General features: G+C 35.2%; 1 protein-coding gene across 2 annotated transcripts in view; it reads right to left on the reverse strand.

Moving 5' to 3' along the window:
• Nucleotides 1-26,693, reverse strand: part of CNTN5 (contactin 5) — a 1,332,234-nt gene that overhangs the window by 420,360 nt on the left and 885,181 nt on the right. For both annotated transcript variants that reach the window (XM_066253673.1, XM_066253671.1), the window contains one exon: nucleotides 9,277-9,480. In XM_066253673.1, coding sequence (XP_066109770.1) covers nucleotides 9,277-9,480 — 204 coding nt within the window. The remainder of the gene's footprint in view (nucleotides 1-9,276; nucleotides 9,481-26,693) is intronic.

Genomic DNA, 26,693 nt, shown 5'->3' on the forward strand with positions numbered 1-26,693 from the left:
ATAAAGTTTTTCATAGTATTCTACAATAATTTTTTGTATATCTACGGTATCCGTGGTGATTTCTCCTATTTCATTTTGGATTTTGTTTATATGAGTTCTTTCTCTTTTTTCCTTGGTAAGTCTTGCCAAGGGTTTGTCAATTTTGTTGATCTTTTCAAAGAACCAGCTCCTTGTTCTATTAATTTTTTCTATAGTTTTTCTGTTCTCTATTTCATTTATTTCTGCTCTGATTTTTATTATCTCCTTTCTTCGGCTGGATTTGGGTTGTCTTTGTTCTTCTTTTTCCAGTTCCTTAAGGTGTGAAATTAAGTGGTTCACTTGGGCTCTCTCTTGTTTGTTCATATAGGCCTGAAGTGATATGAACTTCCCTCTTATCACTGCTTTTGCTGCATCCCATAGATTCTGATATGTCATATTGTCATTTTCATTTGTCTGTATATATCTTTTGATCTCTGCACTTATTTCTTCTTTGACCCATTCATTTTTTAAAAATATGTTGTTTAGTTTCCACATTTTTGTGGGATTATTTTTCCTCTTTTTTGCAGTTGAATTCTAGTTTCAAGGCTTTATGATCAGAAAATATGCTTGGTACAACTACGATTTTTCTGAATTTGCTGATGTTGTTTTTGTGGCCCAACATATGGTCAATTCTTGAGAATGATCCATGTACACTAGAGAAAAATTTATACTCAGTCACTTTGGGATGAAATGTCCTGTAGATGTCTATCATATCCAGGTGCTCTAGTGTTATGTTTAAGGCCAGTATATCTTTGTTGATTGTTTGGATGACCTATCTAGAGCTGTCAGTGGTGTATTGAGGTCTCCAAGTATGATTGTATTTTTGTCAGTTTTTGTTTTAAGGTCAGTAAGTAGCTGTCTTATATATTTTGCTGCTCCTTGGTTTGGTGCATATATATTAAGAATTGTTATGTCTTCTTGATTCAGTGTCCCCTTAGTCATTATGAAATGGCCATTTTTGTCTCTGAGTACTTTTGCTCTCTTGTCATCAGCATTATCAGATATGAGTATTGCTATGCTTGCTTTTTTTTGGATGTTATTTGCTTGGAGTATTGTTTTCCAGCCTTTCACTTTGAATTTGTTTTTATCCTTGTTACTTAGATGAGTTTCTTGTAGGCAGCATACAGTTGGATTTTCTTTTTTACTCCATTCTGCTACTCTGTGCCTTTTTATTAGTGAGTTTAGTCTGTTTACATTTAGTGTAATTATTGACACTTGTGAGTTCCCTATTGCCATTTTATAGATTGCTTTCTGTTAGTTTTGTGTCTTGTTTGATCCTTCTCTTTAATTTTTCTACCTTTTGTTTTTATTTGGTTTTATTCCATCTTTCCTCTGTTGCTATCTTTTTTAAATTGTGTGCTTCTGTGGTGGTTTTTTCAATGGTGGTTACCTTTAAGTAATGAAAAGGGTTCCTACCCTGCTCATTGTAGTGCACTATTTTGTGAGTACTTTTGCACTCCATCGTCCTTTGCTACTGTTAATCTCCATCCTCTCTTCCCTCTTTCTTTTTGTTGTTGTCACAATTTAAATTTGGTTTTATTGTGTTCTTCTTGGAGCTTTTACTTGTGGCTTTGTTGTTTTTTTGTTCTTTGTATCTGATTGAAGAACCCCCTTTAGTAATTCCTGGAGTGGGGGTTTTCTGATGATAAATTTCCTTATCTTTTCTGTATCTGTGAATGTTTTTATTTCTCCTTCATATTTGAAGGATAGCTTTGATGGGTATAGTATTCGTGGCTGAAAGTTCCTCTCTTTCAGGGCTTTAAATATTGGGGTCCACTCTCTTCTAGCTTGTAGAGTTTCTGCTGAGAAATCTGATGATAATCTAATGGGCCTTCCTTTATATGTTGTATTCTTCTTTTCCCTGGCTGCCTTGAGAATTTTTTCTTTGTCGTTGGTTTGTGCCAATTTCATTATGATGTGCCTTGGAGTAGGTTTGTTGAGGTTAAGAAAACTCGGAGTTCTGTTTGCTTCTTGAATTTGAGGATTTAGTTCTTTCCACAGGCTTGGGATGTTCTCATCTATTTCTTGTTTGAGTATGTTCTCCATTCCATTTTCTCTCTCTTCTCCCTCTGATATACCTATTATTCTTATGTTATTCTTTTTGATGGAGTCAGATAATTATTGTAGGGCTATCTCATTTTTTTAAAAATTTTGAGTCTCTTTCTTCTTCTCTCTGTTGTGCCTCAAGTTGCTTATCTTCTATTTCACTAATCCTACCTTCCATCTGGCCTGTTCTATTAGCTAAGCTTGTTACCTCATTTTTCAGCTCGTGAATTGAGTTTTTCTTCTCTGTTTGATTTGGTTTTATAGTTTCATTTCCTTGGAAATATATTCTTTGTGTTCATTGAGTTGTTTTCTGAGCTCCTTAAATTCCCTTTCTATGTTTTCTTGTATATCTCTGAGTATTTTTAGCATTTCTATTTTAAATTCTCTGTCATTTAACTCCACAGTTTCCAATATATTAATTTTTTTCTCTATAGATTTTTTTCTCATCTATCTGTGTTACCTCTCTTTCTTTTGTATCCATGATATTTGATTTTCTCTTCCTTAATGGCATCTGAGGGTGGTTTTGTTGATAGTATTAATGAGATTTAATAAAGAATAAAAAGTTGAAAATATAAAAATCAAAATCAAAAAGAGTTGTTTTTTTAAAAAATTAATAATTAAATAAAGAAAAATAAAATAAAATTAAAAAAAAGAAATTATTCCCCCCCCCTCCTTTTTTCCTCTCCTCTCCTCTCCCCTCTTTCTTGAGAAAATCTTGTGGTGAACTGTGAATTATATTGTACTAAATAGAACAAACAATGCCTGTACTGGAGGGCCTGAATTAGGGAGAAGTAATAAAGGGGCAAAAAATAAAAACAAACCAGAAATAAAAGGGGGTATGGACCCACAAAAAGCAAATAAGGAAAAAAAGTTGGGTCAAGAATAAAATGATTTGCTTTTAGGTGTTGGTTGACTAAGAGTTATGATGAGAGGAATAAGAGGGAAACAGGAAATGGGGGGACAATTTAAAAAATTACTATTGTATTTAGTGGAACAAGAACTAGATAATTGGCCTGACCTGTGGTGGCGCAGTGGATAAAGTGTCAACCTGGAAACACTGAGGTTGCCGGTTCGAAACCCTGGGCTTGCCTGGTCAAGGCACATATGGGAGTTGATGCTTCCAGCTCCTCCCCCCTTCTCTCTGTCTCTCCTCTCTCTCTCTCTCTGACTGTCTCTCCCTCTCCTCTCTAAAATGAATAAATAAAAAATTAAAAAAAAAAAAAGAACTAGATAAAATGTAGAGCCAGGAATGGTGGCACTACTAGTGAGTTAAAAAGGTGAAGTAAAAACCCCCCAAAATGCCAGAAACTTAGGTTTTAGTGCCAGATAAGATAATTTGTTCATTATTAAGGTTTGAATGAGAGGAGACATAAAGGAGAAAGAAAGAAACTAATATAGAGGGAGAAAAGAAAGAGAGAGAGAGAAAAAAGAGGGAACCACTAAAAGAAGAAAAAAAAGAGGAGAGAGAGAGAGAGAGAGTTAAGGGTTTTGAAGTGCAAACCTCATAGAGATAAAGAAAGAGGAAAGAAAAGATCATGAGAGATGTAACACTTATGGGTAGTGTAGTTCAAGAAGAGGAGAGAGTAAGACCAGCAGAGAGTTAATCGACCAAATTGGAGGAGGAAAAAAAAATCAAGAATGAAGATAAGAGAAACAAACGAACAAATATAATAAAATGGGATAGGTTATAAAGTCTGTGGATTATTCTTGATTTTGAGAGGTTATCTTCTTGCTTTTTCTTTTCTCTCCCTCTTCCTGGTCAGTGACTCTGTACCCCGGGTTCTTCCCCTTTGGCATGCTCAGGTAGAGGTTTGCAGTTGATAAGTCTCTAAGGCGGTGCCGTGTATTATGCTTCAGTCTCGTTGGCAGTCTAGGCTCATTAGCATTTATAGGCTCCAACAGTGAGAGAGTCCGTATTCCTGGAGCCTCTCTCCTAGTCTTTCCTTCCTCAATTAGTAGCCTGATAATCCAGCTATGGGGTTGCTGCTGCCTCTGCCTGGATAGTAAGAGGCTCAAAGAGCTGGCAACTCCCCACTCTATTCCCTCTCAGCATAGGGCTCTGGGTAAGGCTCAGTCAGTCAGAGCTGCTAGCTTCTGCCCACTCAAAGACCTCTGGCTCTGCTACTCTGTCTGGTAACACAGGCAAACGCCCACTCCTGGGATGCTTGGAGGAATCTCTTGCTCACTATCTGTGCGCAGATCAGGATATCAGGCCAGAAGTCTCACACTCTGAGTGAAACCCCTGCCCTCACGGAAAAGTTCTAGCATTGGAATTGGCTCTCGCTCCCTTCCCATGCGCAGCTTTTTCAGGGCACTGGGGCAGCCTGGAGATTCTGCTTTTGACCCACACAAAGGCCCCTGACTCCGCCCCTCTGTGGGATAACATGGGCGCGCACTGCTGAGGCACTCGGAGGAATCTCTCGCTCACTATCTGCCCACGCAGACCAGGATATCAGGCCGGCAGTCTCACCCTCTGAGTGAAACCCCCACCCGCACAGAAAAGTTCCAGCATTGGAATTGGCTCTCACTCCCTCCCTGTGCGCGGCTTTTTCAGGGCACTGGGTCAGCCCAAGATTCCGCTTTTTGCCCACACAAAGGCCCCTGACTCTGCCCCTCTGTGGGATAACACGGGCTCCCACTCCTGAGGTGCTGTGAGGAATCTCTTGCCCACTCTTCCTGCACGCCGACCAGGATATCAGGCCAGCCGCCTCACCCTCTGAGTGAAACCCCTGCCCACTTGGAAAAGTTCCAGCATTGGAATTGGCTCTTGCTCCCTCCCCGTGCACAGCTTTTTCAGGGTACTGGGGTGGCCCAGAGATTCCACTTTGGCCCACACAAAGGCCTCTGACTCTGCCTTTCTGTGGGATAACACGAGTGCCCACTGCTGAGGCACTTGGAGGAATCTCTCGCCCACTATCTGCGCGCGCCAACCAGGAGATCGGGAAAATGGCTGCCCCACTTGTCTTTCTTTGTCTGCGTTTGGCGCGAGTGTTAGCTTGTATTGACTGGGTTGCCACAGGCACAGTTTTTCCTTGGTTTGGATCTCCGTGCCACAGCGTGGTTCTGCCGTTTGTGCCACGTCTTGGATCTATTCACCCCCTTTGCCCGCCTCAGTTTCTATATTCTCAGTTCCCAGTGAAAGCAGCCCTATTTAGGTTAGTGAGGAAAGTGGAATATTTCTTATTCCCTATTTCCTTTGGGGTTTGATTATATATTTAGCCAATTTTCGCTCTACCATACCTTCAGGTATATTGCAAAACATCTAGAGGCTCCAAGGATAGGTTTTTCTGTTTCTGGTTGAATATCTTGTTGAGTTTTGGGGGAGATTTATCGGTATCACTTCCTACCGCGCCATTACTCTGATGTCATCCCTTCTTAATAGTTTTATGGTAAAATTTTATTTGTACTTGAGAGGAAATAATTTGGTTATATATATATCTCTATTATTTTTTAAAAGACCTGTTTTCCCACCAGAGGATATAAAAACACAATGTCCTTAAAATAATTTTTACAGCTAATTCTATGGTCATAGAAAATTAAATGTAATTTTTATATTCAACCCCCTGCAGAGGTGTTGCCCAAGTCTGCAGAAATAGCCATTATCATGCCTGTCTCTGCTCGGAGAGGTTTGTAAAACCCACCAGGAATTTCATTTGACCGTGGCACAATAAATGGATTCATCTACAATCATATTTGATTTTTATTTTTAGACTGTTAATATATGCCATTTACTTTGGGGGACATTCAAGAGTATCTCCTTCTTATGAATAAGCCTTCAGTTTTTGTTGAAAAGAGCTCAAGTAGTTATATGAAAGTTTTTGATTTAGAAAAATTATTCCAGTTTAAATGATGCCGTTCTTAGCATATTAAGAGTTACCTGTTTTTTCACACATTATCCCAATATAAATTCTGTGACCACTCAGTAAGTTCAGTAATATTTTAATAGGAACTGTTGAGTTAGTATTATACATAAACGTGCAGTCTGAGAAGCTGGGAAGTTGTGGTTCCCCATTTGTAGAGTGGTTCCCTCCTGGGGTAGCAGTGGGATGGAGGTAGATACAGTGTGTTGATAGTGCTCTGGGCTTTGATGGGAGACCAAGAAAGTGGCTGTCAGACTGTGGACTCACAATGCCTGTGTACCACCACTCACATTAAGAACTGTAGCTCTCCATGAAAAGTTCACTCACATTATTAAGAGACACAGCCCATTGGTCTTTTTGAATGTAAGAATAGAGAGAGAAGGGATTCCAATATTTCACTGAAATAGATGTTCAACATACATACAATCTCCCTTTGTTCAGTCTCATTTTTTTATGTCCTCCCTTAGTCAACTGATTTCAGAATTTCTTCAGGCTTCCACTGGGTACTTGGTCTTTAGCTCTTTAAACACCTTTAGACCCATTACATTTTTTTTCTAAATTTTAGTTTCTTTATTTGCTTAATCTTTTAACTCACAATCTTCCTTATCTTTTTTTTAAAGTGAGAGGAGGGGAGATAGAGGACAGACTCCTGCATGCTCATCCCCTCCCCAACCAAGATCCACCTGGCAAACCCTGTCTGGAGTTAATGCTCAAATCAACCAAGCTATCCTCAGCATCCAGGGCCAACGCTCAAACCAACTGAGCCACTGGCTGCGAGAGGGGAAGTGGGAGAGAAGGGGGAGGTGGTGGGGGAGAGAAGCAGATGGTTGCTTCTTATGTGTGCTCTGACTGGAAACCAAAACTGGGTTGTCACACGCCGGGCTGACACTCTATTCGCTGAGCCAATCAGCCAGGGCCTCCTTCCTTTTTTTAAAAAAAGTAGAATATCAAATTATCTCATTTGTTGGTGAACTGCTTTCTCTTGGTAAGGTCTCAGAGGAAAAATACATGCTTCTACTCTACCATCTTGAGCCACATTCCACTTCTCCCTGTCCAAACACTCATTTCCCCTGGCTTCCATGAGGCTACACTCCTATTGTTTCCTGTTATTGCTCTGACTTCTTATAATTACCTTTTATAGAACTTTTATTCTTTACCCTTTCAATGCAATTTGCATTACTTATGGCTTATTCCTAAGCTCATTTCTCTTTATCTTATACTCTTTTCATAGGCTTTCTTAACCACATTAATTATTTCATTTAACATGAATAAACAAGAAGTATAGATATTTTCTAGCATTATATATGACCCTCATGAAGAAAATAAGAAAAGTTGAAAAGAGAGGAATTTGATTGGAAGAAGGCATGTGTGTATGTATGTGTTTTTCTCATTTGAACTTATGAACAATTCATTCAATATGCATGTACTACTATGATAAAAAAATATATACACTAGAAGGCAAAGAACCACCAAGGAAACAAAAATCTTAGATAATTTACAGAAATAAGAAATGTACAATATTTAACCTCTCTCACAAAATCTTAAATAAGACCACCATTGAAAGATGTAATTGAAATTTAGCAGATGCTTTCCACCTGTTCCTTTTTAACTTAAATGTTAACTTTAAAATAACAGTTTCAATTTACATATTTGTATTTCTTAATTGAGTCTTTAATATAACAGCTCAAATAACGATTCTTTGAAAATACAGATGTTCATAAAAAAAGGTCAATTTCAACTGCTCTAGTAAATTTAATTAATATGATAACTAAAAATAATTTATTAGTATAGTGACATGGTATTGGTTACATAAGAAATAATGACCAATAGCGTGATGTTCTGAAAAGGCCAGAAGAAATAAAAATCAACAAAGGATTTTTCTAAAAGGAGGAGAAAGAGTTTATTATCTCTATTGAAATATGATGAGGGAAGAACAGTACCAATGGAAATATAGTTAGATTTGAATTTTGTTAGTAGGAAGATAAATTTGATACTAATATAGTTTGTGTGGAGGGGTGTTGGGTCACAGTCCAGTTTAAGGGAAGCACAGAGGCTTCTAAAAACTTTTGGGAGAATTACAGATGATCCACAGAAATTTAATAGGGTTGAGTAGTAATGTTATTCTCCCATTTATAGTAGGTGATCATGGTCCATGAATCATCAGCCATTCAGTGAAGTATGCTCAAGTTTTCTCCTACTTCAGAGCCCCATGCTTAATTAATAATCATATTCTAGTAATTCTACCTCCTTAGTATTCCAGGCATGTTTCCTGCCTTCCAATGTTTCCACTGCTTCCATTCTGTTTCTTATCACCTTTGGGCTGGCTGGTTTCAACAGACTTTGAATTAGTCTCCAAATTTTCATTTGTGTTTCCCATCTATTCCTCCATGCCATTACCTAGTTGTGTGACCTGTGCTAGGTCCTTTCTCATCTCTAAATGAAATGTTGCATTTATATTTTCTACCTGACAGGATCATTACTATTATATATACTTATATTTCCTATGAAGTCTAAACATATAAGATGAAAACTTAAGTGGTAACAAAAATCTTGTGATATAACTCTTGTCATACATTCCAGTAGCACTGATTCTAAAACTAAGTATATGAAAAAGTAGTGTTAATATATATTATTTATTAAACCTTATAATAAGTAAATTCAAGTTTCTTAATATATATTTATAGATTTTTACTGCATGACAGAGCAAATAACATATCATATATTAACTGAAATATAGCACTTGAATTCTTTAATGCAATGCTTAACTGTAAGTGTCTATAACTAGAAATGAGGTGTTTAAATTTGAAGATACTTTAGATAGATGGCAATACCTATAAGTATAGATTTATCATATCAGCCTGAATTGAATTTAAAAGTTAAAATTCCAACTGTTCTATTATTGGAAAAGTAATAATAACAATTATAACTATACCATGAAGTATTAAAAGCTGAACATTCAATTTGAAAGTAGCTAAACCAAAAATATAATGAAAAGTGAACCTATAAAATGCTTGCAATTCATGCACATGTGCTATATAGAGGCACTAAAGAGCAAGGAAAAGAGCCATGGAGTCTTTCTTGCCATTCAGTTTTTCACAATCTCACTCCCTTTTGGCATTAGAGGGCATTATATTTGTTATTTCTCATCCATAGATCATCAATTTCCTATGTCCAAATTTTTATTCTAAGGTAAGCATTAATCTCAGACTAAAAATACATAGTTTCTAAATTGGGCAAATGCCTTTTTATTTCTTTTGTGCTAGGTTTAAGGACTTAGAAAGTAACACGTATATATCTTTATTTTTTTACATTTGAGGTAGTAGACCATTTCAATTGGGGCCATGCAACTTACCATCATTACGTAGAGTGAGTGGTGTTGGAGGACTAAGTACTCGGGCATTCGTCACTGTGTTTTTCACCAGACAAATGTAGCTGCCAACATCTGATGTTTGGACTTTAGATATATAAAGGTTGCCTGTCTCTTGGGAAATGAACCGCCGACTGTCTTCCACCACAAAAGAAGGGAACTCATTAAATACCCAGCTATAGATGATCTCTGAAAACACACAAAATTTAATTGTTGAAACACAGATTATTTTACTAACAGTTAATGCTCAACTAACAAAGTTTTTACTAAATGTTAGATACATTTCAAGGCTATACATATTTGATCCATTTGATTCTTATCTCTATATATTGCAATATTCTACATTCAAAAGATTGTTATTTTAATGATTACAGAGAGATCTGAAATATTTCTTAAGATTACTTAGCTTTTGTTCATTCATTCATGCATTCATTCATTCATTTATTCAATTCCAATGTTTGTTGAATATGTATTAGATGATTGGCACTATAATACTGAAATTAGAAAGATGAGAGAATTTTCCATTCTTAATTATCAGGCTAATGGGAGATAGTTACCCATACCTATAAAACAATATAGAAAAAAGAAATGAAAATATATATTCTAGTCTAAAGAAAGCATGGAAAGGGACACTTAGGTAATCATGTTTATCAACAAAAACTTCCTGAGTTAAGAGACAACTGAGCTACATTCATTTGTTAACAAATGTTGATAAGGGTCATAACAGACCAGCATTGTTCTAAGTGAAAGTACAAAAAATGTCTGTGTTCTCTTGGAGCTTTTATTATAGTGGAAAAAAATCAAGAACACAAAGTAAGTTTACATCAAGTGGTGATAGTGCCATAGAGAAAACTAAATCATGTTAATAGAGCTAAGCGTGACAAGTTTGAGAAGAATGTGTGAATTCGTATTTGAAAAGTTCTCTCTGACTGCTGGGCAGAGAAGAGACAGTGTGAAGAAAAGAGCAGGGACAGGGAGAGGGGCAGCAGGAGGAATAATCTCCACTAGTCTAAGAAACTATTTTCAAAATAGCCATGAAAGATATAAGTGATTTTCACTACAGTGGTAGCATTAGTTACAAATGATGATGAGGTGGTGAGAAGTAATTAGTTCTAGAAAAAATGCAGTAATAGAGTTAACAGGAATTGCTGATGAATGTTATGAAATGTGAAAAAAAGGAGTCAAGGAGTAAGATTTTGCATACAAGTAACTGAGTAACTAGAATCATATATTTTTCTTTACTACAATTGGAAGACTAAAGAAAGAGCATTTCTTTGGAGATGTGGGTGAAATACAATCAGCTTAATTCTGACACATTAAACTTGTCATATAATCTAGCACAAAGCTGAGAAAGCAGTTGCACATTTGAATATGGAGGCCAAAGGAGAAATTTGTGTTGATGTTATTAGTCTGGAGTCCTAAAAGATTCCTTGGAGCTAGCAGGTGAAGAGTATGTGGGATGTGCCTGACCAGGCAATAGCACAGTGGACAGAACATCGGACTGGGACACAGAAGACCCAGGTTTGAGACCCCGAGGTCACCAGCTTGAGCACGAGGTCATCAGGTTTGAGCAATGCTCACCAGCTTGAGCCCAGGGTTGCTGGCTCGAGCAAGGGGTCACTCAGTCTGCTGTAGTCCCCGGGTGAGGGCACATGTAGGAAAGCAATCAATGAACAACTAGGGTGCTGCAATGAAGAATTGATGTTTCTCATCTCTCTCCCTTCCTGTCTGCCTGTCTCTATCTGTCCTTCTCTCTGACTTTCTCTGTCTGCATTACACACACACACACACACACACACAAAGAGTATGTGGGATGCTTAAGGTAACCCTAGGAGGATACAAATGAGCATGGTCATATAGACAAGAATTGGATGGTAATGATGGATCACCACAAATAGTTTTGTGCTTATTGAAGTAAAAATTCAAGGAAAAGAGTGAGAATGATCAGAGAAGAGGTTGGATAGATTAGAGATAAATCCTAATTATTATAATAAATACAGATTAACCTGGTATATATACTATATTAAAGAGCTTGTGTTCTGCCATGTGGCACTACTGGACATTTTTCAGCAATGTGTTGTCATAGATATGTACGTTAGTTGGTTATTCTGCTAAGTCAGCAAATATTGGAGTTAAGTAAGAGCAAGGCTGCAGGAACAAACAATAGAAAAATATTGCACATTCAAGGTGAGAGCTGAAAAAATATGAATTAGAACCATGATTATAATAACGAGAAGTAGCATATTCATCCAAGAAATATACTTGTATATAAAACAGAGACAAATAGTCCAGAAATATTTTCATATCTCCTTTGATTGGCTGGGTAGATGATGGCAGTTCAGAATGGAAATACACAAAGACTAATTTAAGGAAAAAGACAATGGGTTCACTTTTAGGGCATCTTGAGTTTGAGGTGTGTGTGAGAAATCCAGGTAAGGAGTTCCAGTCACTGGCAAATAGTTGTTTAAATTCAGGAAATAAAATTCATTGTGAAAGTTCAATTTCAGAGTTGTCAGTATATTGGCATAATTGAAACAATGTAAGTAGATGAAATTAACTAGGAAGAGTATATATGCTGAGAAAATAGTTTTCTAGGAGGCACAAATATCTAAATAAAGGTAAGACAATGTTCAAAGGGCAAAAGAGAAGAAACAATTGGAAAATTCAAAGAGAAAACAGAAAAGCTGTCACAGGCACCAGTGACTTGACCTATTTCTAGAAGGTTAAATGATGCCAAATAAGGCAAATAGCCCAGTAAAATAAAAATTAAAAAGTCACTTAAAATTGGCTTTTGGAATATCACTGAATGTAACTTTAACAGAGGAATGGAGATTAAAACCAAATTGCAACTGAGTTAACAGAAGATTAAAAAGTGGAGGTATTGTGAATAGGCTAACAGCATTCAAATCTCAACAGGTGTTATAATTACATATATTATGGTAGAAAGAGCAGATTTCAAGGCTCCCTTTACCAGAATTATTTATTTAATAACACTAGTTATGGCAGGTTTTCAAATGAAGTTGTTTCATTATAACATTAATGAGATGCTTAAGAATTTAACTCTCATTTATTTCAATTAGTTTATGGTAAAATTGGTTTTGGTATATGTAGTTTCACATAAAGTTGTTTCACAGAATCTATTTACAACTTCAAATGAGCACTTACTCTACTTGAGTTTTACATACATCAACATGTGATTCTAATCTACGGTGAGTCTTGGGAAGCCCTATTTTGTTTTCTCCTCCCTCCCTTCCTTCCTTTCATCCTTTCTTCCTTTCTTCCTTTCTTTCTGTTTACCTACCTACCTGTGATGGGTAATTAAAAATACATTTATCATTGGCCCTGCCCAGGTTACAATGGGAAACCTGGCATTTAGTCAGTCTTCCTAGATACTCAAGCAGAGACATGAAAATTTTGCATGCATACTGAAAGTCAGTGTAACTAATTTCAAAACCTTATACATGCACCAATTAACTTTGAGTAGAACCCCCTTCTAAGCCATTACAATTACTACTTATTTTTTTATCTTAGCTTATTTACAACCAATATAATGTGTCTATTAAAAGTAAATCGTTAATGTTCATGAATATGGGATTAAGAAAGGTGATGGTTTAAGTTAACTCCTGAGTAGAATTAAACATTTTTATAGACATCATCTTAGGTAGGTATATCCAATACAATCAACTGATGAACTTTAAAAATAGTATTACTTCTGTCCAAAATCCCCTTAATGATGTTTTAAAGTAAGCGAGTACTTATCTCTCTTTGAGGATTGGTTTTATCAATCAAAAAAAATGAGAATAATATTATCAATTACATAAATTGTAAAATAAAATAATATAGCAAGGAACTTAACATAATAAGCATTGATAAAATATGAAAGATAATATTTTTCTTAAGCCCTTCCTTAAAAAATTATTAGGTTAAGAACCCTTAATATGTTTAATATAAACATAATTAAATAGGTTTCATTTAAATATAATAAATCCAGTAAATAGGTTCCAATATAACACTGAAAGAATTCTTAGTACTTAAGTATTATTCAATGTTTTCCACAGAAAATTTCAATGATGAGCAGAACACTGATACTAAGCAAGATTTGGCTAATAATTTATTATTCCTAAAACATGTATTATAGTGACCATATTCCTTAGAATTTTGAAATTCTATATTACATTAGCTTATAATAAACATTTGCAATGTCAAAAATTTTTAAATAGTGTAACAAGTATTTTATAAAGCAAGCTCTTTTTTGTAGTTACTAGGCAGTCATTAATGCATTTGATATTTTACTAAGAATTTATTGTATCCATGTGGCTTTACTGATAGAAAACCCATAGACTATATACTTGAAACACTTCTTTCTGTTCTTACACTGCTCAACTTCTACTTGTTATAATAATAAGAGTTTCATTTTGATATTTTTGCAGTGTATTTTATAGATTTGACTGAGATTATCTCAATTTTTGGTTTATATTACTTTAAATCTAGGAAAAAGAAAGCAGAGAACAATTAAAATCTACCATTCATTAAAATACTATTTTTGTTATACCGACGGAGTTTTCTGAGGCGATGTTTTATAAAATATTTTCAGAATAACGAAAAAGGTATTTACACAAAACTGGCACTTTTTTTCAAATTATACAGGTAAATGAATATTTTGGGTTCAAAACTGCTTATTTAGTTCTTTATGTTTTCAGTTTTACATAGAAAAGCATTTCACAATTCCAGGAAAGATACAAAGTGGAAAGAGTGTGCAACGGAAAAGCAAACTGGCAACCTGAATTTGGATTGGATTATGATTGTGCCATGAATAAAAATATTAAACTGGGCTAAATACCTTTTAAGGTTTCTGTTTAATTTCTAAGTAAGCCTTTCTCTTTATATTAGCATTTATTTACTATCCTTTTTAAAGTTTTATTTTTTATCATAAAAAATAAGCATTAATTATATTTGTAGTGCTATGTTGGAATCTGAGGATTATAAAATAATTCTGAAAGGTGGTAAATCATAGTCAGTGTTAGTGTCATTTGTCTTTCATTTCATATGAAAGACACTTAGTCTCATACCAGTTGTGTTGGGCCCCTAAAAATAATGTAATACACGCTGATTTATTAACTATTAAAATTTAAAGATTATTATTCATTTCAGAAGAACAGTAAGACTATTTGATCAATTGTGATTTTTCTCCATTTTTCTAAGGTTCCTTTTAAATAGTATGTTTAGTTAAGTCAATTGAAAATGTTTTAGATTTTTGCTATTCTTCATTGAGTACTCCCTATTGTAGCAATGACTATTTTGAGATACCGTGTGCATTTTAGGTTGTGAGCATCTCTCTCACAGTTGTTTTTGCATTAGCTTCTACCAAGAGCCCCACTTGGGATTTATCTACTTGGGATCAATTTTTATACTAAATCTTATTAATGCATTTTTGATACTATATGGTAATATAGATTTGGCACATGTGCTGTGTCGGCTTGAAGTTTCGGTATCTCCTGGGAGAATGTTTCGTCTTTTTTTCTGAGTCAGTGAGAGTCATTCTAGTAAACTGGGAGCATAGCCAATTGTGGGCCTGGCTTGGTGCACACATGGCTATTCTAACTTCCCTTCTTGGGCAGACCCAAAGATGTGTACTTTATTCCAGCCCAAACATTTATTGTTGAGCTCCTAGACTTTAAGGTGTATTTCCATGACAAATAAATCAAACTTACTGCCAGAATATTCTTAGGATTAACAAGATTCTTAGATTTTAGCCCTGGATTTTAGTTCTTGTTTATTTTTGACACCTGCGGATTTCTTTTTCTTTCTTGTGAGCTTAACTGTGTATTGAAATTCACTTTTCTCATCAGTTCAAAATTTTTGTAGGAGCAAAGTTTCTCTGTTGGCCCTGCCTAGTCTCCTAATTGAATGTCCAGGTTTTATGGCTTTATGCATTGAAGACTTTCAACACAATTGCTGTAATTGATTCAGTGTCACAAAACAGACAATCTCCTCTTTGCTCCCTTGGCAAAAAGGTGATTACTTATATGATATATTCTACATCTTCAGGATATAAAAATCAGGATTACCTGTAGGGACAATGATGCTCATTTCTCATAAGTGAAGTGCCATTAATGAAAAAAGGTGAGGCTGGGAATTAAACGGTATACTGGACGCTGAAGTCCTTGAAAACAATTTCAATGAATAAATATCTGTGATTCATTTCAACATTTTTTACTATAACTACAAATTAGAAAATAACCATTCTTCTTCTTAATAGTGTGTGTTCACATTAGAAGCTTTGGGTCAAAGGATTTGGGGAGAACACAATGGACATAGCATCTCAGTTGTTCACTTACCCAATTTATAATGCAACTCTTCAAGGGACATTATTTTCTCTATCCTTGTTAGCTATCAAAAGAACACCTAAAAACCAAAAGCCCTTCTCTTTTTATGATATGCCAGTTTTATGGTTTATGGTCAAAAGTTATTTAATGGGCTGTATTTACCAAAATCCCTGATCTTATTCTTTCTGATTATTTCTGTAATGTGGGATTTAATGTCATATGTCTGTCAAATAACTGTAATTATAACTTTTCTTTGTTATGAAATATATTTTTGTTTTACTTTTCTGAAAGTTTAGATTTTGTACTTATAATCTGATATATTTTTATTAGTTGCTACTTGATGCTGCTTAGTAGAATATATGCCATAAACACTTTAATATTTATTAATTTTCTTGTAATTATATTTTTTATAATTCCATCAGCTGATATGATTCCTCTCCCTCCTTTTTGATGAATTAATTGTTGCAAAGATACTTTATTAGGGTAATGCAGTAAATCACAGGCAGATATAATATGGTTTTAGAAATCTGTACAATTATTTTGTTTTTAGAATTTTGAAACAAGCTATCATTTTGGGTTCTGGAGTTAATGATATAAAAATTGTGGAAAATTGCCCTATTAATTACTATTTAGAGTGATCATAGAAGGATGCAATCTGAAATTAGTAGAAAATATCTTTTTACATTGCTGATTTATACCTTCGTTGTGATAAAGAAAATGTTATTATTAGCTATGTCATGTTCTCTTAGCAGGGCGGTGACTAAATCTATTTTCTTTTCTACTATACATCCTTAGAACCCACCAGGATATCTGGTGTGTAATTGCTAAATAAATTTTTGATGAATAAGGAAATAGCATTTTAAAAATCTATATTTGTATTTGTATAAATCTCTCTAAATTTTAAGAACAAGAGTGATTTTTTTTCATACTTTAAATTTCATTGCAAATTTTCAAAGCTCTACAGGAACTTGTTTTGGCTTTGAACATATAAGTGAAAGATGCCGTTTGAAATTAAATTAAATACAGAGGCTGAGAAATAATGCAGGGAGTTTTAAGAATCTAGAATATACTGTCAATAAGCAAAAGAGAAGGGGGTTGTATTTACAACATTATGGTAAATAATTTCCAAATATTACTAGGCAAATGGAGTGGATGTTGAAGGGGCATAAAATGTTAAGGTGAGCCACACTCTCAGGTGAATAGCCTGTATGGTGGATGGTCAAATGCTCAGGTGAATAACCTGTATGGTGGATGGTCATTCATTCTGCCTCCACTTGAACGTGTTCACTCACCTTTTCTTGAGGAAGCTGATTTGACAGTTCAAATTATTAAATGGCTTCCAGATTTAGGATAGGTACGAAAATAAAGACAATGAATATCAATAAGTAAGCAAGAAAGTAGTGATATATTATTATATGTAAAGTACCATTTAGAGTATCACAGAGCTGTAAGAAGGGTAGCTATCAGGTCAGGATAAATGACCTAGTATAATGCAGTTTTTGGTACAATGCAGATTCACCTTGAATCTGTATAGTTGTATTTAATTTCTACAAGTGTCAAAAGTTTCATCAATAAAACATAGCCTGAAGCAAGGATACTGAGACCAACAATAGAATAAAGTTGTGTAACTGACACTTGGTTAGTGTCTAAAAAATCAACGTATTTACAAACATGTTGTGAAAAATGCAAGAGAGAACATTGGTTATATATTTTAAAAATGAAATTACCTTCAATACAAAAGACAGGCTGAATTTTGCATTAAATTTAGTTATCTTGGTTGAACAAAGTACTAATTCTCCTTTTTTTTAAGTTTTGAGATGTGTATTTTCATTATATTTGTTACTTAGAGTCAGAAGCAGCAGGGTTCTGCTTCAAACTTATGTGTCATCAAGACAAAATAAAATTTTATATGCATATAACTCAAAAGAACTTTAGCAAAACAAAATATAAAGAATATTTATAATAGAAACAGTAGTAAACAGGCATTATCTCATAATCCACAACTCAAACAACTTCAAGTAAGTGAATTCCAAGTTCTAGAGTTCAGGTGATTACACAAACTGGGTGACAGTAGCTATTTTTATTTTCCTATGGAATGCTTCACATTGCAGAAGACTTTTTTTTTTAAATCCCAGGAGCCTTGTGTCTAGCCATAAAGGTCATTACTAACACTTGTCAGAATGAAACCTAAATTTCTTGCTTTGCTAAGGGGTTTTAAAATTATATTTATTGAATTGTAAACTACATTAGGTCAGAAACCAGCATTTTCTGAGCAGTGTGACATAGCGGCACAAATTTAATTTAGGCTTCAAATTTTGCATAAAAAAGCAGTCATTCTACACTTCCCACAATTCATTGTTAAAGCTCAGAGATTCCAGCCCTTAGTCAACAATAGAATACTTGTGCCCTAGAATTTTGCCATTGAATATTACCTTACTGTGTTTATCCAAACTATGAAGAGCTTAGCTTACAGAAGAGATTCATGGGAAACTAGGAAGAGTGTGTAGTCCATCCATCCCCTAGACATGACCAAGGTAATCTTAGAGTTTACCTTCACTAAATCAGAACATTAGATAACTTGATAACAACAATAACAGCAATAATAATGGACATTTATTCTCTTAGGTCAGATTATTAGAGAGTTTGAGAAACAGATTCTTTTGAATGTGATTTATTGTTAGAGTGTTCCCAGGATTAAAAATTAAAAGGAACAGGATAGGGTATTGGGCAAACCAATGTGTTCCAAGTATAAAACATGTGTGTTAGGTTTGCTTGCTTATACAGTGTGTCTGTAAAGTCATGGTGCACTTTTGACCGGTCACAGGAAAATAACAAAAGATGATAGAAATGTGAAATCTGCACCAAATAAAAGGAAAACTCTCCCAGTTTCATACCTATTCAGTGCAGTTCGATGTGGGCTCATGCACAGATTTTTTTAGGGCTCCTTAGGTAGCTATCCCGTATAGCCTCTACAGTCTCATCACTGACTGATGGCCTACCAGAACGGGGTTTCTCCACCAAACTGCCAGTTTCCTTAACTGCTTATGTTATTCCGAGTAATGTCATTCCTATGTGGTGGCGCTTCGTTATAAATGCGCTGATATTCACGTTGCACTTTGGTCACGGATTTGAATTTAGTGAGACATAGAACACATTGAACTTTCCTGTGTACTGTCCACATCTCGACTGGCATGGCTGTGGGCTGCTTCGCTGTGTACACGGTGTTACGTCATCATCTGCGCATGCGCACATGCTGCCACATCATCCTACAGAAACTGGGAGGGTTTTCTTTTCATTTGGTGCAGATTTCACATTTCTATTATCTTTTGTTGCTTTCCTGTGACCGGTCAAAAGTGCACCATGACTTTACGGACACACTGTATTTTGCCTAATTGTTGCTTTGGGGTGGGACAGTGCCATGTGTGTGTGGTCTGTGGAAGGCTGCAGAGAGTGCTTGTCGGCAGGTCGGCAGATTGCAAATTGAGATTGCCTTCCTGCTAGAGAGGGGCTGTTGTTAGCTGGAGAAGGTGTTTTGTTTGTTTGTTTCCATCCTGTTTTTGCTGGAGAATGCAGAGAGAGAGAGAGAGTCCAGAGAATGAGTAGGAGAATGAGTCTATTTTGTGGAACAGGATAATGAGTCAGGGCTTTGGGAGCTCTGAGTGAGAAGTAAGCAGTCTTCCCTGCCTGTTTGTTCACCCATCATTATGGGACTTTAATAAACAGAATAGCCCACCATTTTCTGGCTCCACTGTTACTTTTACCATTTACCCGAATCCAATGAGAACCTGCTTAGCCATGTTTGTGACCCCTGGCCTTACATAGGGTAAGAAAAAATTAAGTAGCTAAGCAAGGATGTAGTCCCCTACCAGAGATTAGTGTAGGACTAATTCCACTTGGGGCTCTGGAACACAAATTCTACTATATATTTAGTGAATGAGTCAATAGATGATCAAGAGAATTTGTCTTTTGTGCTCTCCTCCCCTGCATCAGTTAGTTATTGGTTGCTGGCCTAGAGAATTGAGGTGCAGGAAGGGCAAGGAGCTGTCTAGGCAAGAGAAATTCTCTGCAGAAGGGAGAGGTGCTGGATTGGTGCATTTACCAGGTGTTAGACAAATAAGTTTGTAAATATGATATATATGTTTGCTCGCTTATAGTTTGCATTGGGTGTGGGGGACAGGCTGTAAGCAGGCAGGGTCATTTTAACCTAAGGCTTAGTTTTAAGACTAAATCTTTCCCACCCTAAGTGACTTTTTATTAGAGACTTCCTTGTTTGTATATTGGATTAAAGGTTTTTATTTCTACACTATAAAATGGGGCATAGGAGCCCATGCTGAAGCAGGGCATAAAAAGGCCATGTGGAGGAGAAGAGAAGCAGCCAAGATGGCAGAGTTCTGAAGGAGAAGCCAGTTTGTGCAGAGAAGGAGATGGGGAACAGAGGTGAATAAGTCTGGTGAGGTAGAAACCTTTGATTCTAGGAAACTCAGATAAGTCGGTGGCTTTGGGAGCCCTGAATGAAAAGGGAAGTATTTTCCTACTGTGTGTATTTCTCACCCACCGGGTGCAAGCTAGGATTAAAAAGGTAACGGCTGTGGAGAAAAAGGAACCCTCATACACTGTTGGTGGGAATGTAAAGTAGTACAACCATTATGGAAGAAAGTATGGTGGTTCCTCAAAAAACTGAAAATAGAACTACCTTATGACCCAGCAATCCCTCTACTGGGTATATACCCCCAAAACTCAGAAACATTGATATGTAAAGACACATGCAGCCCCATGTTCATTGCAGCATTGTTCACAGTGGCCAGGACATGGAAACAACCAAAAAGCCTGTCAATAGATGACTGGATAAAGAAGATGTGGCACATATACACTATGGAATACTACTCAGCCATAAGAAATGATGACATCAGATCATTTACAGCAAAATGGTGGGATCTTGATAACATTATACGAAGTGAAATAAGTAAATCAGAAAAAACCAGGAACTGCATTATTCCATACGTAGGTGGGACATAAAAGTGAAACTAAGAGACATTGATAAGAGTGTGGTGGTTACGGGGGGAGGGGAGAGAGGGAGAGGGAAAGGGGGAGGGGGAGGGGCACAAGGAAAACTAGATAGAAGGTGACAGAGGACAATCTGACTTTGGGTGATGGGTATGCAACATAATTGAAAGACAAGATAACCTGGACTTGTTGATCTTTGAATATATGTATCCTGATTTATTGATGTCACCCCATTAAAAAAATAAAATTATATATATATAAAAAAGTAACGGCCCACCAGTTCTTGGCTTCGTTGTTTCATTACCATCTGTCCTAATCAAATGCGAACCTGCATGAGCCAGGCGGCTGTGATGGTGGCCGTGGCTACTGGCCTTACATCAAGTAAGGAAGATGTATGTGTAGCACCAATACTATCTAGTAAACCTGTACAGTACTTAGAATGTTCCAGACAGTGTGGTCTATGTATGTTAATTTATTTACTCCTTATAGGGATAGGTAACCCTATTTACAAGAAAACTAAGACACAGAGAAAAAAAAACTTCTCCAACAATTCTTACTGAACATAGGTCTTTATTTGAAAAAAAAACCCTGATTAATAGTGGTTTTAAATGTTTATTAGATTGTTAGATATGTTATGGAGTCTCCTTTTGCCTATTAAAACTTTGATGCTTCATAAAGCAACTAATCAGAACAGTGCCTAAATCAGCAAAAGCAGTTGTTGGAAATTTCTATTGACCATTGAATCACAGTTCTTAAACTGTGGTCATAGAGCCACAATCATAACTATGTAAAATAGTAGGATGTGTCCTATTAATATAGAAAAGTTACACAGTGTGTCTGAAATGCAGATGTTCATAAGAATAAAGAAATATTAACACATGGATACTTATTCTTGATTTCCTTAGGATTTACAGAAATTTTAAAATATTTAACCACAAAAAGCCCCATACATAAATAATCCAGCATTTTCTGGAATTAACAGAGGTCCACAAGATGGCAGTGCTTGATGAGTAGAAATCATTAATCTTGGGCAACATTCCAAAAGGAGGAAAATGGAATCTTGGTTAGCAAAATAAAGTATTCTCATTTTTCTGTTTTATGCATTAATTGTCTTTTATCTAAAAGATATTTGTCAATTGTATATAAATAAAATAATTAAGTTTTAATTTAGTCATGTGCACTGTAAGCAAAAAAAAAAACACATAAATATTCAAAACACTCCACAGTGTTCGTTGACAGTGAAGTTTAAAGAGCGTATTTACTTTTTTAAATTTGCTATGCAAATTTGATGTTGAAAATTCAAAGATTTATAGCAGGCTAAATATTAACGGAAATCAATATAAGATTAATAAATTATCCCTCTTTTGGTAAAATAAAACCCTGTAAAGTTGTAATCTACTTAAATTTTACATGCTAAATGTGGAACATTGGCTGCATTTGAGTTACATTTATCATATAGGTGTAGTAAACAATCTTCAGGTAAGATAAATTATTATAACAAAATTCTCTGCTGCTCAACTTCTTACACTCACTGTAATTTTTCATAAATGTTCTTTGTGCTTTTACAGTTTAACTAATGCTCATTAATCCTTCATGGAAATCTTTAATGAAGATAATTTATTTGTCACATTGCCATGCACCATATAGAAATGCAGGTATTGTCTATTTATCAAAATGTATGAGATGGTTTATTTTCTGCTCTGGGGATTATCCCTATGGCTCACCTACTTTAGAAAAAAAATCCTAATCATAAATTATGTATTTATCTCTGTTGATATGTAACCACTATAATAAATCTCCAAATTTTTATTTATATTATATTCATATGAAACTTTTGGCTAGGATTTTCTTAGTTAATTTTTTTTGAAAAAATAGAAACATTGTTATGAGTTACACTAATAATATAAATGGTATAAGAAATATTTAAAATATACTCTTTAATGGTACAAGAGATTTTTCTGCAAAAATCAGACGGGTTTTGCTTTTTATAATTATGCTTGTACCTTAGCCTCCAAATGTTAATCTTTTCTAATTATATATTATCAAAATATATTTGTGAAATAAACATTATGAATAATAGAGAAGTTTGAGACATTAAAGAACACATTTAAAAAGAAGGCATATGCCTTTTAAAATGGATATATTTACAGTAATTATGAGTAGTCATTTTGAACCTAATATTGATGTTACATATGAATATTAGATATCAGAGATAATGTCACCTGCATATACTATAGAAATAAAAGGGTTGAATGTAAAACTGTGTTAATTCTCCATGAATCAATTGGTTTTTCATATTTTCACTTTTCCTTTTTATGTATTTGTCCAAAAGATTTCCAAACTTCAGTTTCCTGAACTGGCATTTTTCGGTCAGTGTCTAGGTTGCTTTAATCTTTAGCACTTCCTCAAATTCCTGGACACAGAAGGTATTTACTTCTTAAAACCCTAACTTATTCAGACTTCTTTTGTTGAGTATCCATTACTTAGATGTGTTCTGAGTTTTCTCCACAAGTGTAAGGTCTCTGATGTATTTATTCCCCTAGCAACTGTTGGGAGTTTGTTGTTTAATTAATAATTCTGTTGATTAACTCTGATATTTTCCCAAATTACAAGATTACTCAGAACAATAATAGCTGAAATAAAAATTATGAAAATTTTCTTGGAATCCAGGAAGGTTAAACAATATTTTATAATTTTAGAAATATGAAAACAACTATATTTATCTATGTATAAGATAGGCCCTTCTCAGAAAAATTTATAGTCTAAAAATATACAGCAGTTGTAAATTTTTTTACTTGCATTTCTTGCTTAAGGAGTTGTATGAATTTTATGATGTATAAAACTTGAGTTCAATAACTTTATATTATACATTTTTTATTCAAATTTTGAGCCCCCAAATTAAGGTGCATCATATACACGGGAGTGTCTTATATATGGGAGCATCTAAACATGGGGAAATACATAAATGCCTGTAAAGATTACTGCATATTTCAAGAACACAAACTAGCCGACACTTCAGTCCATAAGTTTACTCTGTACTGCCAAGCCCCTGTAATAATAATAAACAATAATAAATTAAGTCTCTCCTGAAGCCATCGTAATTGCCACAGTTGTGGCAAAGCACAGAGAAAAAACTCTAACAGCCATCTTAGTCTCCCAACAGCATACTCTCAGACTGTGCTGAAGAAGGACTTTTATGAACAGTGCTCTGAAATCATCAAACCAGTGATCAGCTTTTCTTAGGCCCTTGAAATGAGATTTACCGTATTCTGCACTCACCAAACAGGATGCCTAGAAATGGCGATTCCATTAATATCAGTTGTTTTAACAGTAAGTAACAAATGAAAATATTTAAATTTACTTAATAGCTTTATTAGAAATTCTGTTATCTTTATTCACTTTTTCACTATTCTTATTTTACAAAAAGTTTCATACTAGATTAAAATCTTAGAGGAAAGACAAAGTAAGATCCTCTAGAAGACCTATGTCCTTTTGCTGCTCAAATGTTTTACCACACCTTCTAGAGCAATTTACCCATAAGCAAGTTTAGTAACAGAGGAAGGAGATACGTTCCATCACTCAAAAGGAAAGTGGCTCTTGGGAGTTTCATTGATTAAATTTAGGTTTTGCTATATTAAAAAATCCAAAATCCCAACAGTCACAATCAGAAGCAATCAAAATCAGAGTCAGAATCCTCCTACATGTCTCAAAGGGAAAGATTCCGCATCAATAATTTTAAACATTATTAATGGGTAACAAAGCCAATCCTTCAGGTCAAAAAGCCAATAAATAAATAAATAAATAAACAAATAAGTAAATAAATAAATAATGCTCTATAACTATTAAATGCTGTATATCTATTTATGCCTGCAAATTAAATAAATGAAAAACTGACCGGATCATCATAATGAAGCATTCTACTCTTTTAAATTTATTTTATTTATTCATTTTATATAGGGGAGAGAGAGGGAGAGGGAGAGAGAGAGAGAGAGAGAGAGAGAGAGAGAGAGAGAGAGAGAGAGAGAGAAGGGGAGGAGGAGCAGGAAGCATCAACTCTCATATGTGCCTTGACCAGGCAAGCCCAGGGTTTCGAACCGGCGACCTCAGCATTTCCAGGTCAATGCTTTATTCACTGCGCTACCACAGGTCAAGCAAAGCATTCTACTCTTAGGTAGGTGTGTGTGTGTGTGTGTGTGCGTGTGCATGTGTGTTGCGGGAAGGGGGAGAGAGTTATATTGGGACGGGGGAGATAGGAATAGAAGCAGGTTCAGGTAAATATCTGCTTCCGAGCCCAAGCTACAGGAAAAACAAAGACTACACACTAGTTGTTAGGATGATAAATTTACTCAGAAACAACTGATTTAGGAGCAGATGGTTAAAAATAAAGGTGAGGAATTTTGATTTATAGGAATCACCTGAGGAAAGAAACTGCACACAAATTGCTAAATGAAAAATCAAGAAATACCAGGATACATTGTATTAAAAAAATGTGCAGAGAAGGAAGAATTTTTTCAAATGTTAGTCCCATATGTTGATAGGAAGGAAATGATTAAAATGACGATGGTACTAGCACGAATCATGTCACATTAGAGTGCAACGGGATACGTATTAAGTACCCAGCTTTCTATTCCAGTTGGGACTTTTGCAAGAAATGAGCTACATGGGCCTCAACTCAGTGAGCACATATGTAAGTGTTAGATAATGTGGCACCATGGAAAAGATAATGGATTTTATACCAATGTAAAAAAATGCTTTAGTAAATATTAGCACTATCACCTAGCAGTTGGGCAGACTTCAGCTGACTTTTTAGTTCTGCTTATTTATCTGTCAAATAATCACAGTAACATCCAGCTTACAGGATTTGGGGACATTTTCAGAAGAGATGTTAACATAATTCTAGGACTATAGTAAGTGTTCACCAATGGTCATCATTATCTAAAATGCTATATTATTATTTACATATATATATATAAATCATTTTTGCTACATTTATCCTCTCTGCAGCATCCATCTAGCAGTAACTAAAAATTTATAAAACATTGCCTCATATATAAAAAAAATTATTTATAAAAGAGGGGTTTGACTTTGAATGTTAATAATATATCCAATATGCCTATCTGTTCCCATTTACCATTCAACAACATGTAAGTTATGCAGAAGTTAAAACATCTGTATATGTTATGTTGCTCCACAATATTTCCATCTGACATCTAACCGAAATTTAGGAGTAGTTTTACCCTGTTCATGACACAGGCTTACCAACAGTTCTTATGTGGCCCTCTTGTATGAGATTCCTTTTCATGGAACCTAAACTTCATAACAGTCTTTCTGCTTTGTTACTGCAAACCATCTCTTTCTTAACCATCCAATATTATCTCCCACTCTTCACAGTTATCAAATCCTAAATAGGGTGATTCTCAACTCAAAATGTCTCTCTTTTTTGTGACAGAGACAAAGAGAGTCAGAGAGAAGGACAGACAGGGACAGACACACAGGAGGGGAGAGAGATGAGAAGCATCAATTCTTCATTGCGGCACCTTAGTTGTTCATTGATTGCTTTCTCATATGTGCCTTATGGGGGTGGGGTACAGCAGATAGACTCATAATGTCTGTTATAATATTATTCCCTGTACTCGATGCATTTCTACCTTCTTTTGCCAGGTAACATGCCTGGACAAAAGCCAAGTGCAGGTGTCGTTTTCTTGAAAGATTTTGAGAGTCACTCCAATTTACAATGAACTTCCTTCCTGAAATTCTGTGGACCTACTATTACTTGTGTTCTGATTCTCTTAAAAGAGTGATAATTTACACCATATTTCCCAGAAACATTATTAATAATTCCCCCTATTACTCTAAAAATATTCAGTTTGGATGTTAAATAAACAATATGGTCTTCCTATCCCTTATCATCCACACAACATATACCTCTGGTATTGTACTGCCTATGTTCTCTCATTGACCTCTGTTTTATGTGGATATATCACCTTCTAGATGATATTATCACTTGGAGCAAGGCTGTGTCATATGCTTACTGTAAAATGTGGCAATCATTTAAATAATTGAATTATTTAA

Source organism: Saccopteryx bilineata, chromosome 1 (genome assembly GCF_036850765.1).
Source record: "Saccopteryx bilineata isolate mSacBil1 chromosome 1, mSacBil1_pri_phased_curated, whole genome shotgun sequence".
Taxonomy (NCBI): Eukaryota; Metazoa; Chordata; class Mammalia; order Chiroptera; family Emballonuridae; genus Saccopteryx; species Saccopteryx bilineata.